The 17,164-nt window shown below is 49.4% G+C and overlaps 2 protein-coding genes across 5 annotated transcripts in view; both read right to left on the bottom strand.

Annotated features, from left to right (window-relative positions):
• The window catches only part of LOC140911986 (uncharacterized), a 69,380-nt gene extending 68,789 nt beyond the window's left edge, over positions 1-591 (bottom strand). Inside the window, exon 1 of the mRNA XM_073346141.1 lies at positions 241-591. Within this exon, the coding sequence (XP_073202242.1) occupies positions 241-591 (351 nt within the window). The remainder of the gene's footprint in view (positions 1-240) is intronic.
• An 8,276-nt stretch (positions 592-8,867) lies between these two features.
• The window catches only part of LOC140911917 (class I histocompatibility antigen, F10 alpha chain-like), a 33,121-nt gene continuing 24,824 nt past the window's right edge, over positions 8,868-17,164 (bottom strand). For 2 of the 4 annotated variants that reach the window (XM_073346075.1, XM_073346079.1), the window contains 5 exons: positions 15,831-16,106; positions 14,069-14,170; positions 13,622-13,654; positions 10,641-10,682; positions 8,868-10,096 (listed from right to left, as the gene is read on the bottom strand). In XM_073346075.1, coding sequence (XP_073202176.1) covers positions 10,092-10,096; positions 10,641-10,682; positions 13,622-13,654; positions 14,069-14,170; positions 15,831-16,106 — 458 coding nt within the window. In that variant the 3' untranslated portion in view covers positions 8,868-10,091. The remainder of the gene's footprint in view (positions 10,097-10,640; positions 10,683-13,621; positions 13,655-14,068; positions 14,171-15,830; positions 16,107-17,164) is intronic. The other 2 variants (XM_073346076.1, XM_073346077.1) reach the window with 2 other exon arrangements.

Raw genomic sequence — 17,164 nt, 5'->3', positions numbered from 1 at the left:
CTGGGCAAGATTCACCAGCCAGATACCCAGGAAAGAATTCTCTGTAGTAACTCAGATCCCACCCTATCCCACCCCAGATCAGGGAGGTATTTATAGCGTTTCTCACCTGTGTGTATTCTCTGATGTGCAATAAAGTCTGAGCTCTTACTGAAGCTTTTCCAAATATCACAGCATTTGAAGGGCTTCTCTCCAGTGTCACCCTCCAATGCCTATTAAAGCTGTCACTGTAGCTTTCCCCACACTCAGGGCACTTATAAGGGTTCTCTCCCATGTGTTTTCTCTTATGTGTGAGAAGCTTTGAACTGTACTGGAAGCTTTCTCCACAGCGTTGTTCACCGTGTGGATTCTCTGACGTACAACAAGGTGTGAGTGCCGAGCAAAGCTCGTCCCATACCGGGGGCATTTGTAGGGCTTCAATCCTATATGGATTCTCTGATGGTTAATGAGGGCAGTGCTGCGAGAGAAGCATTTCCTACAGGCAGGGCATCCACAGGGTCTCCCTCTGGTGTGCTGTCTCTGATGTGAAATAAGCTGGGAGCTCCGACTGAAGCTTTCCCTGCACTCGGCACATCGATAGCGTTTTTCTCCCATGTGGATTGTTTGCTGTGCGGAGTAATGTGGGCTGAAGTCCCAGCAAAGCTTTTCCCACAGACACCAAGCATACCGGATCTGTCTCCAGTGGGGATTCTCTGCTGAGCAGTTTCTTTGATTTTTCCAACCCCTCTGCTCCGGTGAGTGGATTCACCCTGTCTCTGCCCTGGCTGTTTCCCTGTTGCCCCGTGTTGTGGGCTGAGTCTTCCAAGTTCTTCCCATCCCTCGTCTCCAGCAAACATCCCCTTTGGCTCTTCCCAAACTGTCCTGTGTGGTTCCACTTCCTCAGGACTCCCAGTGACAAAGTGATTTTATACAGCTGCTTTCACTTCCCCTCTCGGTCACGGGTTTGCTTTCTGCTTTGTTGTTGTTTGTTTTGTTTTTTTTACCAGTGTAACCCCCAAGGAGCTGACCTGGGGCTCTGTCTGCAGGCAGCTGAGGGAGGGGCACTGTCCCTGGCAGGGAGGCAAAGCCAAAGCAGATTCAGAGTCTGCCTGACAACCACTAGGGAGTGAGATGCCCTGCCAGGGAGCTCAGGAAAGGGGAGAATCCATTTTTGAGTCAGTCTGGAGCCAGGCAGGGCAAGGGCAGGCCTGGCTGTGTGGGGAGCTGGGGAGTCCCAGGCCAGCATGCAAGGTTCCCCTGACAACTGGCCTCTAGGGACCTGACAGCAGATCCCTCCGCTGGGCTTTTCCTTCCCCACTGATTACTCCCAGTTCGTAGAGTTTTGCTGGGAAACTTCCCCAGCCAGGCTGAGTTCACCCCCAGCTCCCTAGGGGAGACCAGTCACCACATGGCCAGCTCTGCTCCGGCTGCTAGTCCAGGGCTGGCCGGCTGGGAGTGTGTCTGGACGCTGGGCTAGGAGACGACAGTTTGGAGTTTAGTCCAGTTCTGTAATCTGCACCTTGAGCCCTGCACCCCTGGGTGGTGAGGGGAAATCCTGGGACAAAGCCGCCTGATTCGGGCCTGAAGAGGCCCTGCCAGCAGAGATCAGCCCCTCTGCCGTGACCGAGGGGTCCAGAGTCATCTCTGAATCCGAGGATCATTCATGGAGTTTGTGAATGCACCATCTTTTAGTTAGTCAGTCCGGGAATTTGTTTTGGGGACCCCCTACTCCTTGAACTGTGGCCTCAAGCCAGGGAGTACGGGTTTGGGGATTTTATCACCAACTGCATATTAAACCTGTGCAGGGACTGACCACCTCCTCCCACTTGTGAGTCCTTTGTGGTGTACTGAGCCCAGTCACCCATCCTGCTAAACCACTGCAGAGAAGATATCGCGGTCATAGGTCATCAAGGGCCCCAACAAAGTACACGTACCAACGGGACACTGATCTTACATTTGCTACATCAGGTCACGTGACTGGGGAAAGTCACGGATAGTGTCAGCGTGGGCACGAAGAATAGTGTTTTACCCGGTTATGTTATATTCGTCTCCCGTTTAATATAATTACTGTGTTGAGTATATTGTGTGATTTCTTGGAAGTCTCCGACTTTCTGGCAGGTAAGTGGGGGTTACCCTGTGGTTGGCATTTTCCTCCCAAGCCGCCCTGGGGACCCTGCCAGGAAGGAGTGAGGGTGCTGGAGGCACCAACAAATACATTCACAGGGAAACATAAAGAAGATGCACCCTGCTGGGTGGGTGGCGGGATCCAGGAGAGCCCAGACCTGTCCATCAAAACCTGTTCGCAGATTAGCATGAAAGAAGGTAACCGGGTGGGGAGGGGGCACGACACTAATTCAAGAAACAATAGATGGAGACAGACAGAGGAGCACAAGGAAGCAATGGGACAACACTGGTCAGCACGATCAGCTGTGATAACAGGACACCAGCAACTCACCATAGTCAGGTTTTTTGCAAACACCTTGGAGGGATTTGAAGGAGGCTAATAAGGTAGCCGTGCGGGTGCTGATGGGGGCTTCTGCCAAGTGTGGGGGGCAGCATGGGGGGTGGGAGTTACAGCTGGGCGGGTGAGCTGAGAATTCTGACTCAGCAAGATTTCGACAGAGCGTCGATGTGAGAACCTACAGAGAGGTCCGAGACCAAAATGACACCCAAGTTATGGGCCTGAGTGACAGGCAAGAGGCTGGTGGTGTCCACAGTGATTGAGAAAGGCGGTAGCAGGGAGAACTGGGGGCGGGGTGGTGTAAATTAGGAGCTCTGTTTTAGCCACATTTAACTTGAACTGATGGTGAGACATCTACAAGGAGACAGAGACACAGGCCAAGATTTTCATCTGAAGAGAAGGAGACAGGTCTCTGCCTTTTCAAAGAAACTCGGGTCACTGCTGGGACAGAGCTGGGCAATGCCTGGGCAAGGGGAGCAGCCCAGGGTATGATTGTATTTAAGAGCTACTGGAACTAAGGGCATGTCTACACCATTAGCAGCTACAGGTTTACAGGGTTTTTTCTTTCATCCACCTAGGTGCCTTCAGTGGGGGTTAGGTCAGCCTGTCTGTCACACAGGCCATGAATGCTTCAGAAGCTTAGGTTGATCTAAATTTTAGGTGTAGACGCGGTCTCAGAGCAGGTGACTTCCCCCAACTCTGCAGAGAAGCAAAGTGAAAAGGCTGCACCTGGAGCTAAAGGAAGGGCAGGTGTGAGGAGACAAGTCTTAATGCGGCTGTTGCAGACACACAAAGAGAGTGAAGATGGAGCTGAGAACTGCCTGGTCTCTTGGGGCCTTGCTCCTACCCATATGGACTCTGCCTTGAGCGTCCCTTTGCCACACTAACCTACATACCTTCTCCTGCTGGATTCCAGGGGATTAATAAATGCTCCTTTGTTCTCAAAGGCTGTTTTGCAGAATACTGACTGGGTTCCTAAGACAGTGGGGCCAGAACCTCAAAGGGATTTAGGTGCCTCGTTCCCATTGAAATGAGCAGGAGCTGGGAGCTGAAACATCACTGAGGATCTGGGTGGTAAAGTCTGTGCAGGAATCTAAACATAAGTGGATTCTCTGTAGGTGTGAACGGTGGGAAGCAGGAGGTGCTGGAGGACAAAGGCCCAGTCCCAGAGTCATTCAGGCTACAAGGCCTGTCCTTGTGGGTCAGTGTGAACCTTGGGGCCTGGTCACTCCCAGGAGCCTGTTTAAAGGCTGAGCAGAGCACAGAGCCTGTCAATCTGTGACGGACAAGACGGTCAGCCCCCTCATCCATCCATGCCCCCATTCATGTCCCCCTTCCCCCCACCCGCCATCACAGCCTCCAGTGCCCTGCGCTGGGGGAGCCCCTGGAGAGCTGTAGCTAGTTCCCTGTCTGGGGGAGCCAAAGGGGGGTGCAGAGCTGTTCACTGCTGCACCCACACAGCGTCAGCTGCATGACTTCCCCTCCCCCGATGTGTGGGGGAGGGGGAGCGTACGGAAACCTACATGGGGAGAGTAATTGCCGGCTGAGAGGTTCCCACAGCTTCCCCGCCAGGAAACCACCCAGCTCACGGGTTCCTCTCACTGGCCTCAGACAGCTCCCCCTTCTCCCCATCTCACAGCCCATGGACCCCTGTGTCCCAGTTCCCCCTCCCATGGTGCTGAGCCTGCCTCCCTAGGGCCTTGTCTGTACCAGGAGAAGAGCTGTTTTCCTGCCATGTCTTACACCAAACACAGTGACTAACAGGAGCTAACATCTGAGTGAAGATGAGGTAGGTGTCAGTTTAACACGAGTTAGCAGGTCAAGTTAAAGACAAGGCTCCCCGCTAGGCTGTCCCTTGACCTGTTAACGTGAGTGGAGATTACACATGGCCTTGTCTTCACTAGGATTTTAGCCCATGTTCCCTGACACACTGTGAGAAACACCTGTTGTCTAGTGTGGACACACCCTACACCAGCAGACTGGCTGTGCTGAGCCAGGCTGAGCGCACCAGAAAATGGAAGTAGCCAGCCATGCAATAGCTATTGGCTTCCCTCTGTGTAGAATAATGAATTACTGTCTTGGATCAATTTCCCACTAAATCATCCTAATCTTCCCCAAGACAAATCCCACAGGGCTGTAGCCTCCTTGCAGACTGAGCACCAGCCGTATCGATCTCCAGCTCAGTCCTGCAGATGGTTCCACAGGAAGTTCAGTCTATGTTCTTTGCTGGCGATCTTATCAGACCCCTGAAGCCTTTGGCCGCTCTGTGTAGTGCCAGGGGTCCTTTGTAAACACGCTTTGGGAGTCATTGGTCCTCTCTCCTCATAGATCCCTACTAGAAAACGGCCAAAACCAAACCAGTGCTGACGGAAGTGATTGCTGGGGCCAGCTCCAAATATTCTCACTGCTGACCTTGATGGCCACTTAGTATGGAGCAGGTGATGAATGCAGGTTGCCCCCTTCACACGATTTAGCAGCATATTTAAATAAATAAATACAAATCAATGTGGGCAAATTACGGTTAGAATGAACAAAAAATGGTCACTCTCAGAGGGATAGCCGTTTTAGTCTGGATCTGTAAAAGCGTCAAAGAGTCCCGTGGCACCTCGTAGTCTAACAGACGTCTTGGAGCATGAGCTTTCGTGGGCGAATCCCCCCGTCGTCGGAGGCACGGAGTGGAAATTTCCAGAGGGGGGTGTAAATGTGCAAGCAAGAATCAGGCTAGGGATAACGAGGCTGCACTTGCGCAAGTCTCTTCATGAGGTTGAGGAGTTCTGCTCCATACAGCTAAAGTACGATACTTGACACCATGCAAGGCACTGCATTTAGCTGTATGGAGCGGAACTCCATCAACCTCATGAACAGACTTGCACAAGTGCAGCCTCGTTATCCCTAGCCTGATTCTTGCTTGCACATTTACACCCCCCTCTGGAAATTTGCACTCCGTGCCTCCGACGACGGGGGGATTCGCCCACGAAAGCTCATGCTCCAAGACGTCTGTTAGACTACGAGGTGCCACGGGACTCTTTGACGCTTTTAAGTGGCTACTAACATTTCAGCTTTGCACCTTTCCCCCAATTCAAAGATGTTAAGGACAGAAGGCCCCATTCTGATCATCTCATCTGGCCTTTCAGAAAGGCTAGATTAGGAAAGTCAGACACAAGGGGACGTTTTAAGAAATGATTGGTTTTTAACCCTATATTTAGCTAATTTTCCCCCAGAAAATTCAGCTGCCCTGTGAAGTGTTGTGCCGGAGCTGGAGTCTCTGTGTGAGGATCACACGGCGGGAGAGGCAGGTCAGTCCTGCTCTTTGTGCATTTCCCAACACAGGCTGGGGACAGAACCAGGACTAAGGACCCCGGAGACAGGAGCCGGAGTACAGGTCTGCTAGGAGGTCGTTGCTGCCCTCTGCTGGCTCCAGGATGCGTCACACCCCACTCCCCACATTCCAGATCCCTCTGCCCACAGAACTGTCCTTTATCCTATGTTTACCATCGTGGCCATGGGCATGAACCAGGGTCCCATTGCGCTAGGCGCTGTACAAACAGAGAACAGACTATCCCTGGTTTCTTCATCAAGCTCTATTAAAGTGTCTTAATTGCATTATAGTTTGACCAGCATTGGCTGTTATAATGAGGGTTGGGAGGCAGGAATTATGGGGAGAGCTAGTCAGAACCTGGAATTTCTATTTTATGGGGAATTTTAAACATATTTATATTTGCTTTTGATCCAATTCAGAATGAAAATAATTTTTTTTAAACTGCCAATGAGAGAGAATTTTTAAAAAAAGAAAAAAAATCATTTTAGAAAATATAACAATTTTGAAATTTCATTTAGTTATTTTAGAAGATTATTTTTACATGATTTCTTGTATTTCACGGCTACTACTGGCATATCAGAATAGACTATGTAAAACATTCTCTTTTATAAAGTCATTAAGGGCAGCTGCTACTTAGGTACCAGTTGAAACTTTTTAACTTTCTAGATCAGCTGTTCTCAAACTGTGGGTCGGGCCCCCAGAGTGGGCTGTGAACCCACTTTAATGGGGTCACCAGGCTGGCTTAGACTTGCCTGGTAGGCAATGAGGCTCAGGTTACAGGCCCTCTTCCTGGGGCTGAAGCCCTTGGGCTTCAACCCCCCAACCCAGAGCAGTGGGGCTCAGGCAAGCTTGGACTTCAGTCCCCTTCCTGTGGACATGTAGTAAGTTTTGTTGTCAGAAAGGGGCCATGGTGCAATGAATTTGGAGAACCCCTGTTCTAGATCAAAACAGCCCATTAACTGCTCCCTCACACACAGCCACTGGGCTGCCTGAAACCAGCACAGTCATCATCACAGCCACAACAGAGTGAAACTACACCAGATCACAGCAGCTGCAAGAGCCTTCCATCAAGAAGGGAACTCATCACACAGAGAGGAGGCAGCCCCAGCTCTGGGATGGGGGATATGCACAGGGAGCTTCCCAACCCCAACCAACACCAAGCTCCCCCATCCCCACACCAACTAGTGCAAATCACTGTTCACGCAGCTCAGACGCTATTCATCTCAAAGGAAGAGTTGAGGAGGATTTTGACCTTTCAACTCTGGAGAAATAGGGGTAGTAAGGGTACAAGGCCCTGCCCAGAGTGAGCTTTTTGATGCCAGCTCACGCCCTGCGATGGGCCAGGAATCAGCTGCCTTTTGGGTGAAGGTGCCTGGTTCAGAGGCATCTTTAAGACCGGCCACCCATGAGCAGAGGGGAAGGCAAAAAGTTTGCACTGGCTGCTCCTGTACTCTCTGCCACTAGCAGAGACGAACCCTGGGCACCAAGCACCCAAATTCCCCAGGGAGGAGCCACCAACACGTCCCGGTTACACTGTGGTGTGATACAGACTCACCCAGGAGGTTAGCGTTAACCCAGCAAGCCCTGCAGGCTCCATGGGACAGGCAGAGGGGCTTGGCCCAGTCTGCGGAAGCTGGTCAGGGAGGGGTCTCCAGACCATCTCTGTCTCTCACCTGCAGCTCTCACCAGCCTGTGGTGGGTCCATGCAGCCCACCACGGGGGAAGGAATGAGGCAGCTCCCCTGCTGTGCTCCTGAGCACACTGGACAACTAGTGCCAGGTGCAGCTGCAGCATCACTCACAGGGACAGATCCAGGAACGTCACAGATTCACTGGAACAGAAGGGAGTATGGACACGCTAACCTGGAGTATCTGCAAGGTTCTTACTGGGCGCCCGTGAGAGTTTTAGTTAAAAGCTGCTTTTGCTGATAAGCGGAAATTAGAAGGTTTTGCTGTTGCTAGAGAAATTGTTATAGCCCATTAGGGGTTATGATTGGTCTGATGCAGGGTATAGTCATGATTTGAGTAAAATAAGTGGCGAAGGCATTATAAGAAGAATTCTCATTTTAACTATATGAGGGTGAGAAAACAAGCTCATTGGAACGTAACTCGGGGATACGGCTCAAGACCAGAACTGCTAGGATTTTTAACTCTTGCATGACCAGACTGTGGAGAAGCCAGAGCCCCAGATGACACAACGCTGACTGGCCATAAGGAGACGTCTGTCTGCTTTATTGGGAGTGGTGAGCATTAGTAGTCTGCTGATCAGTTGTTGATTGCTAATAAATACATGTACATGCTTAAGAATATTCACCGTGTGATAAAGGCTCTTTCACTGGAAAAAGGTCCTGTTAACCCGTAGAGGGTCATTGCACCCCGAGGGGGAGGAGAGAGCTGTAAATTGTGAGGGCAAAAGAGGAGGTCTTAAGTGGGGTTCCACAGGGATCTGTTCTGGGTCCAGTGTTTAACATCGTTATTAATGACCTGGATGTATGTACGGAGAGCAGACTGATCAATGCTGCAGATGACACAAAGCTGCGGGGTGTGGGGAAGGAGGTTGCCAACACTTCAGAGGACAGAGCTAAAATTCAGAGGGATTTGGATAAATTGGAGAACTGGGCAATAGGCAACAAAATGAAATTCGACAAAGAAATGTGGGTGCACCACGTAGGGAAAGAAAACCAAATGCACAAATACAGAATGAGGCAAACTGGCTCGGCAGCAGCGCTGCTGAGAAGGATCTGGGAGTGGTGGTGGGTGGGTGTTTGTTAGTGGAAAGGCTTGAATCATAAAAGATGAAGAGTTCAGGTGTACTAAGTGTTTCTTTCAAACTCTGATACTTATGGTAAATAAACCACAAAAGGCTGAAAAAGTTTTGAATCTGTTTCTCTCTCTCTATGCAGATACACCTACAATAACCGTATTTGACAAAACTCACACGCAAACTTAAACCTGTTTCCTGAAAGTATTTTTAATGCTAATACTTGCATCTACTTGACGTTTTTCTAAATACTTTCTCAACGTTTCAGATAAATTACATCTTTCTTGGAGACAAGTATCAGGGGGTAGCCGTGTTAGTCTGTATCCCCAAAAACAACGAGGAGTCCGGTGGCACCTTAAAGACTAACAGATTTATTTGCGCATAAGCTTTTGTGGGCCCACCGACGGGTTTATTGTACGTCTGGAGCAGATTACAAGACGTTCTCAGGGGCGTCCATCTGGGTCTGTCCCCGCCTAGGTGGAATCAGGCCACTCTTTGTTCCCAGCCCAGAAGTGACTCCTCCTTTCTGTGGCCCACCCCATCTCACCTCTAAGGCCCCGCCTCCATCTTTGTCTTCTTTCCCGGGCAAACAGGTTTCCAGGTGACTCTCTCTTCAGCTCTTTGTTCTCTCCGCTGCCCATAACTGGCTGGCTCCAAGTTCGGATGGGCCTTCGGGTCATCAGTCGCTGAGTTACAAAGTGTCCAGGCCATGGTCTGGGGTCCAGGCTGCTAGACTGGGTACCTGGTCCTCTACAACAACAGACACCCCCCCCACCTTGGGTAGACATGCAGCACATGGGGGAAACTGAGGCACACACAGTATACACACGCAACATTAGGAAAATGTTCCACTTCACCACACAGGTTGCTTAGAGAGGATATGGAATCCCCGTCATTGGAAGTTTTTAACAACAGGTTGGACAAACATCTGTCAGGGATGGTCTAGGTTAACTTGGTGCTACCTGAGATTGGGGCTGGACTTGATGACCTTGAGGGCCCTTTTAGCCCAGCATTTCTATGGCTCTATCAATGGTGAAAAGGACATTAGAGGCACTTATAAACTAAACACAGACACTTATTCCTGTCCAGCAAAATGCCTCAGCCGATGAGAGCAATAGCGCTGCCAGCTGCGAGTAGACCCGGCCATTTACCATGTTATAATCATGAAATTCTACAGAAAAGACAGACGTCCCCACCATAGACACACACCAGCTACTGCTCACAGATCTCGCGCACCGCCCAGGGTGTGCAGACAGCACTGCGCAGCCAGAGCACTGAGTGCATCACTGAACGCTAGCAAACACTGAACTCGGACTAACAGAGTTTTTATCCATTCACATTTTGGAAATTATTCTGTGCAAATAAAACATTATTACAAAAAACTATGACATCTGAAAAGCAAAAAGTGGTTCAGTGAGCAGACAGATGAGGCCGGAAATCCCACACAGGACACTCCAAGTGCCAGAGAAAAGCTAGGGAGGGGTTGACTGGTTCTTGCAGGGAGACAGAGCAGAGCTCATCCGTCTTCCTCTCTGGGCTCCCCTCACGTCGTGGCACAGACTCCAACAGGCTCAGTTAAGCTGCAGAAGTTAAACACAGGCAACGTCTATTAAAGGGAACCTGCCAGAATGTTTTGCAATGACAGTGCACGCTGCTGTGGGACGGTCGCCCTAGTGGCTGCAGGGTTCAGTGGACAAAATCTCGAACCCCACTGACAAAGCTTGTAGCTCCAGGGTCACAGACCCGGGTTCCTGGAGCCCCAAGTGCCGGGCTCTGTCCCTCCTGCTTCCTCCCTGCAGTTTCACTGGAGACTGTTCTCTGAAGCAGCTGGAGTTATCCTTGCAAAAGCTGAGCTCAGCCCACGCTGTGTCAGCAGCCACAGAGAAATCCCTCTCACTAGAGTCTTTCACACCTAAATTCATCACAGATAAAACAAGGGGGATTTGGCTACAAACCTGTTCCTGCACCCTCATGTGAATAAAAGGGAAATAAGAGATCCAGAACCCCCCTGTCCTGCTCCTTGGGGCTGGTTTGCTAGAGGGTCCAATGACTTGGACTAGGTGTCTCTCTCCAGAGGCCTCAGTGAGAGCAGTGAACCCCTAGGCTACAGCCTCCATCACTTACCCTTGGCAGATAGGTCAGAGCCACTAGAGCCTTGGTCATTTTCTGTGCAGAGGAGGAGGAGAAGAGAGAGGATATTAGCGTCTCTCACAAGGCAGGGTTTCAGCGGAGTTAGTAGATACGGGGACTCCTATCCGAAGGGAACAGTCATCACCTCACTCTTCCCTAGCAGTGAGCTGGTTGGTGCACAGACCAGTCTACAGGGCAGCTGCCCAGGATTTCCATTATTCCCACGCAAAAAATGTCACCACTGCAGGGGGTCAGCACTGCTCTGTGCTCTTCATGCCTCGTCAGAACGGGAGCCCGGAACACTCAACATTCAACGGCTGGCAAAGTAGGAGATGCTGGGCTAAGGATACTCAGGCCAAACAACCTCAACTCTGCCCCCTTTGGTCTGTTCCCAGAGGGGTCCCTCATGCAGACCACAGACGTCACCCTCGCCCCCTGCCAATGAACAGCAATTCCCGCCTCTTGAAAAGGGGATAAGGACAACCTGGGGAATTACAGACCAGTCAGATTAACTTCAGTACCCAGAAAGAAAATGGAGCAAATAATTAAGCAATCACTTTGCAAACACCTAAAAGATAACAAGGTGATAAGTAACAGTCGGCATGGATTTGTCAAGATCAAATGGTGTCACACCAACCTGATAGCTTTCTGTGACAGGGTAACAAGCCTTGTGGATGGGGGAGAAGCGATAGATACGGTATCTCTAGACTTTAGTATGGCCTTGTCTACATTGGCACTTTAGAGCGCTGAAATTTCCTTGCTCAGGGTGGGAAAAAACACGCCCCTGAGCAATGCAAGTTTCAGTGCTCTAAAGTGCCCGTGAGGTCACAGCACCGGCGCGGGGAGCCGCTCTCCCAGCGCTTTCAGCTACGCCCCTCGTGGGGGGTGGCTTTTTTAGAGCGCTGGGAGAGCTGTCTCCTAGCGACGGTGCCACGATTACACGCTGGTGTCATGGCAGCGCTTTTACGTTGCTAATGTAGACGAAGCCTAAGACTTCGGCTACGGTCTCACATGGCCGTCTCATAAAGTAGGGAAATACAGCCTAGGTGGAGCTACTGTAAGGTGGGTGCAGAACTGGTTGGAAAACCGCTCCCAGAGAGTAGTTATCAATGGTTCACAGTCAGACTGGAAGGGCATCACAAGTGGGGTCCCACAGAGATCAGTTCTGGGTCCACTTCTATTCCATATCTTCAGCAATGATTTAGATGATGGCATAGAGAGCACACTGATAAAGTTTGTGGAGATACTAAGCAGGAAGAAAAGGAGGACTTGTGGCACCTTAGAGACTAACCAATTTATTTGAGCATAAGCTTTCGTGAGCTACAGCTCACTTCATCGGATGCATTCAGTGGAAAATACAGTGGAGAGATTTATATACCTAGAGAACATGAAACAATGGGTGTTACCATACACACTGTAACCAGAGTGATCACTTAAGGTGAGCTATTACCAGCAGGAGAGCGGGGAGGGAGGGGACCTTTTGTAGTGATAATCAAGGTGGGCCGTTTCCAGCAGTTGACAAGAACATCTGAGGAACAGTGGGGGGTGAGGGAGTGGGGGGAAATAGTTTTGCTTTGTGTAATGACCCATCCACTCCCAGTCCCTATTCAAGCCTAAGTTAACTGTATCCATTTTGCAAATTAATTCCAATTCAGCAGTCTCTCCTTGGAGTCTGTTTTTGAAGTTTTTTTCTTGAAGAATTGTCACTTTTAGGTCTGTAATGGAGTGACCAGAGAGATTGAAGTGTTCTCCAACTAGTTTATGAATGTTATAATTCTTGACGTCTGGATTCGTGTCCATTTATTCTTTTACATAGAGACTGTCCAGTTTGACCAATGTACATGGCAGAGGGGCACTGCTGGCACATATCACATGGGTAGATGCGCAGGTGAACGAGCCTCTGATATTGTGGCTGATGTGATTGTGGCTGACGTGATTAAGCAGGAAGGGGTTGCAAGTGCTTTGGAGGACAGGATTCTAATTCAAAATGATCTGGACAAACTGGAGAAGAGGTCTGAAGTAAATAGGATGAAATTCAATAAGGACAAATGCAAAGTACTCCACTTAGGAAGGAACAATCACATGCACACATACAAAATGGGAAATGACTGCCTAGGAAGCAGTACTGAGGAAAGGGATCTAGAGGTCATGGTGGATCACAAGCTAAATATGAGTCAACAGTGTAACATTGTTGCAAAAAAAGCAAACATCCTTCTGGGATGTATCAGCAGGAGTGTTGAAAGCAAGACATGAGAAGTAATTCTTTCACTCTATTCTGCGCTGATAAGACCTTAGCTGGAGTATTGTGTCCAGTTCTGGGCACCATATTTCAGGAAGGATAGTGGACAAATTGGAGGAAGTCCAGAGAAGAGCATCTAAAATAATTAACAGTCTACAAAACATGAGCTATGAGAGAAGATTGAAAGAATTGGGTTTGTTTAGTCTGTAGAAGAGAAGACTGAGGGGGAGATGTGATAACAGTTTTCAAGTGCATAAAAGGTTGTGACAAGGAGGAGGGAGAAAAATTGTTTTCGTCAACATCTGAGAACAGGACAAGAAGGAATGGGCTTAAATTGCAGCAAGGGCGGTTTAGGTTGGACATTAGGAAAAACTTCCTGCCAGGGTGGTTGAGCCCTGGAACAAATTGCCTAGGGAAGTTGTGGAATCTCCATCATTGGAGGTTTTTAAGAGCAGGTTAGACAAACACCTGTCAAGGATGGTCTAGAGATGAAACAGTCGTGCCCTGAGTGCAGGGAACCAGACTAGATGTCCTCTTGAGGTTCTTTCCAGTCCTATGATTCTATGGTACTAGAGCAATAGTTGGAGATTTCCTTAAAATCCTCAGTGTAGACAAGGCCTATGAGTGGGAGTGAGGATCTCCTGTCAGAGCCTCTAGGCTAAAATCCACAAGCAAACACTGATCGCTGTTCAGGGATGGCCACTTGAAAAGAGGCGATGGGTCTCTCGTCACTTACCCTGAGCTACAGCATAGCCGTCTCCCTTCCTCCCTGCAGAGAAAAGGCAAATTTCAGTGAATGCAGCTCCCAAGGCAGGAACCGACTCTGATCTGTGTCCGCACCTTAGAAACCGGGCCCCTGGCCCAGCACAGACCCCTGGCGCTCAGTAATGGACTCAAGGTCCGAGGCACTCATGATCGGCAGGAGGGAAAGACACAATGAGACAGAGTTTCCAAAGAACTCAGCCCACTGGGTGCTCTTTGGAAAAATCTAGCCTCATATAAACTGTAACCTGCACCCAGTTTCTGGGTCTCTCTCTCCAGCAGCTCCCATTGGGGGTCATTAGCTCAGTACCACAGTGGGGCAGTTACACCAGACTGACACTGGTTCCTGTACTGCTGTTGTCCTTAGGTGGGTGTGCAGGGCCCAGCAAGTCCAGGGAGTTCCCACATTCCAATTCTTTACCCGGGCGTTTCTTTTTCCAGATGACTACTCCGATTATAACACCAATCAGGAAAACTGCAGTGATAACGCCAGCCAAAACGGGAAACAGATTGTTATTTCGTTCTGAAATGGAATAGAGAGAATGATCAATGGGGAAAAATCCCCTCCCCCCACTGAACCCCCTTTCCATCCCACTGCAGGGATCCGTCAGTCAGCTCCCCAGGTTAGGGCTAAGTCCTGCAACCCTCCACCCCTTCCAGTGAGCTCCACGCAGCCACCATACACCTACCATGCATTGCACCCCACCATACAAAGTCCTGGACACAGCCTCTACCCCTTCAAATCATAATACATATGTAGCACTTAAACTAGAAGACTTTTATAACATTAACCAATCCTCATAAACCTCTGTGTGGGGGAGGATGGATGTCAGTATCGTCCCTAAATTGGAGGGGGGAAAGACTTGCTGAAGGTCACACAGCGAGTCAGTGCAAGAGCCAAGAACTGAACCCAGGAGTCCTGGCTCCCAGCCCCTCACCCCCCCGCCCTTGACCACGCTGACTTTAATGACTAATGGAAAGTCCCATTGTGTGATTCTGGTGACAAACTGGAAACTGACCTCAAAGTTCTGGATTTCCCTGCCAAGAATGGAGTTACAGACACAATGCGTGTTTTTAGAGGAGGCAGGAATTGAACAGGAGAAGACAGAGATATTTTAATACTGTTCTTGGTTTATATAAGCCCGTTAAACCCCGAGTTCTCCATACACATTCAGTTTCACTAATCAGCTTCTCCTGTTGTCAGAAAGAGGCACGTAATAAAACAGCAAAAAGAAAAATATTTCTAAGAGAATAAGGAAATGTGGTTTATGACACAAAAATTGGCAGGGGGTGTGGTAACAAGATTATGATGCGAAACCATCTGCTGATGAGAGTCCCGGTGCAGGCTGCCCTCTCAGAAATTGTTTTCACTTCCAAATGCTGCATTTTTCCACATCCCAATTAACACGCAAAAAGATGGCTGGAAGGCAGCTCCATGGGTAAAAAATTCTTCCAAGACTTTCTTGTGCTAGGGAACTAGCAGACTCTCCCTCCTGATGCAGGGCTCTTATCTGCCTCCTCGCTCCATTCCAAGGCCATACCCCCCCTTCCAGCATCACTGCACACAGAAACAAGCTGCTCCCAAAATTAAACCTCTCTCTCTGGCCACATGGGCAAGGATGAAGGGCCCCCAGAGCCGTGTTTCTGAGAACCTGCTGAAGTTGAGAACAGGCTGGAAGCTGAAGCAAGACGAATTTTGACTGCAAGTAAGGGGCAGATTTGAGCTCCCCTTGGGATGTGGTAAATTCTCCATCCCTTAGAGACTTTACATCTGGAATGGGCATCTCTTTCTGAAGGATCAGTTCTAGCTTGCCCACAGGCTACCAGCTTGGTCCCTGGTGTGATTCCCTGCCCTGGCCTATGCAGGAGCTCAGACTGCTCTCTTCCAGCATTAATGCCTCATGACTAATCTTCTCCCTTCGGAGACACTGTATTGCTGAGATGTATCCAACAGCCCCAGAGGCAGAAAACTGGAGAGCAGACATGAGCCCCAAGCACTGTGGGTCCCAACTCTAGCACAAGAACTTGACTGCAGAGGGACAGGGCCAAAGGGGACAGGGCCTCACAGACCCTGAGGAAATTCCAGCTTCAGCCTAGAAATCCGAATGAGAATTTTCAGGGTTTGAGTTTAATGGATTCCCTCTCTCCCACTAGAAAAACAGACAAACACACAAATGCCTTACCCCAGGAGACAGAGAGTGGCTCCAACAGGCTTTCATGCTCTACATGGCATGAATAATGGGCTTTGATCTTGGGATCAATCTCCATTGTCACCCAGGTCTGGTAGGTCCCGTCCCCACTGGGTAGGATGCCCTCAGAGTAGGTCTCTTGCTGTCTGCTCTCCCCATTTTTCAGCCAGGTCACGGTGATGTCCCGGGGGTAGAACCCACTGACCTTACAGGAGAGGGTGATGAGGCCGTCATGAGATGACCTGTCACTCACTCTAGCTGTTGGGCGCACTGGGAAAAAAGAAGAAATTGAAGTTAGTTGTTTCCAAGCTCTAATCCAGGCAGCCTTTGCTGGAGCTTTGCAGCATGAAATTTTCAGACCCGAGCAGGGGGAGAGGATGAAAGTCCATGAGACGGAATCCCTCTGATGAGAGAGAACCACCGTGTTAGAGGATTTCTGTGCCCAATTCACAGCATCAGCAACGGTGAACCCCGAATCCAGGTCCCTGACCAGATTTTATGAGTGTGGAAACCAGAAGCCTCTGCTCCCAGCCAGAGTGACACAAGTACCTTAAAAGGCCTCACTAAGCTCCAGATACAGGTGTCACAGATGTCAATCCTTAATCACACGCTACGTTTGTGGTCATCTCCTATCCTATCCTGCAACTGTCCTCCTGAGTCGGAGTGGTAAAGCATTTATCCTCTTCCCTTCTATGTTTGTGCTGATTAATCTTTAACTAAAAAGCTTTGGTAATAAATGTGACTGAGTGTGATTATCTGAGGTCTTATTGATAAAAGAATCAAGTAATAAGTAAGGAAGTGTTGCAGCAAAGGTAGGTCTTGAGAAGGAAGACTTCAAGGACAAGGGGAGCCTTCTTCTACATTAGTATGGGGAGGGCAATTCCAATGTAGGGGATGGCATGGAAGGAAGCACATAGATGACCGTGGGAGAAGTTGGACAAAGAGGCAACAAGGACAAAACTACCGTCATTGGTGGAACAGAGGGGCTGGGGGTAACACAACAAATATGATGGTGCGACAGTGAATGAGGAAGAGTTATATGGTGTTTGAAGCTGGTGTCCAGAGAAGTGGTGGCACTTCCATAATTAAAGTTCAGTGGAGCTTTCTCTACAGAGTCTATTTTTCAGAGTGCTCTAAAATGCACAGGCACAGGCAGATTGCCTTGATAACTGCTGCATCACACCAGGGGAAGAGGAGGAATTTGTGCTGTGAATTTCGGCTCATTTGGTCAAGTGGCTCTGGAGATACAGCTCCTCTACAGTGAGCTGCTTTTATCATTTATCAATTTCTTATATCTTTTTCCACCAGAGCGGGCAGAGGGTGGGCGG

This window comes from Lepidochelys kempii, chromosome 5 (genome assembly GCF_965140265.1).
Source record: "Lepidochelys kempii isolate rLepKem1 chromosome 5, rLepKem1.hap2, whole genome shotgun sequence".
NCBI classification, from domain to species: domain Eukaryota; kingdom Metazoa; phylum Chordata; order Testudines; family Cheloniidae; genus Lepidochelys; species Lepidochelys kempii.
This window is presented reverse-complemented; position numbering and strand designations above follow the sequence as displayed.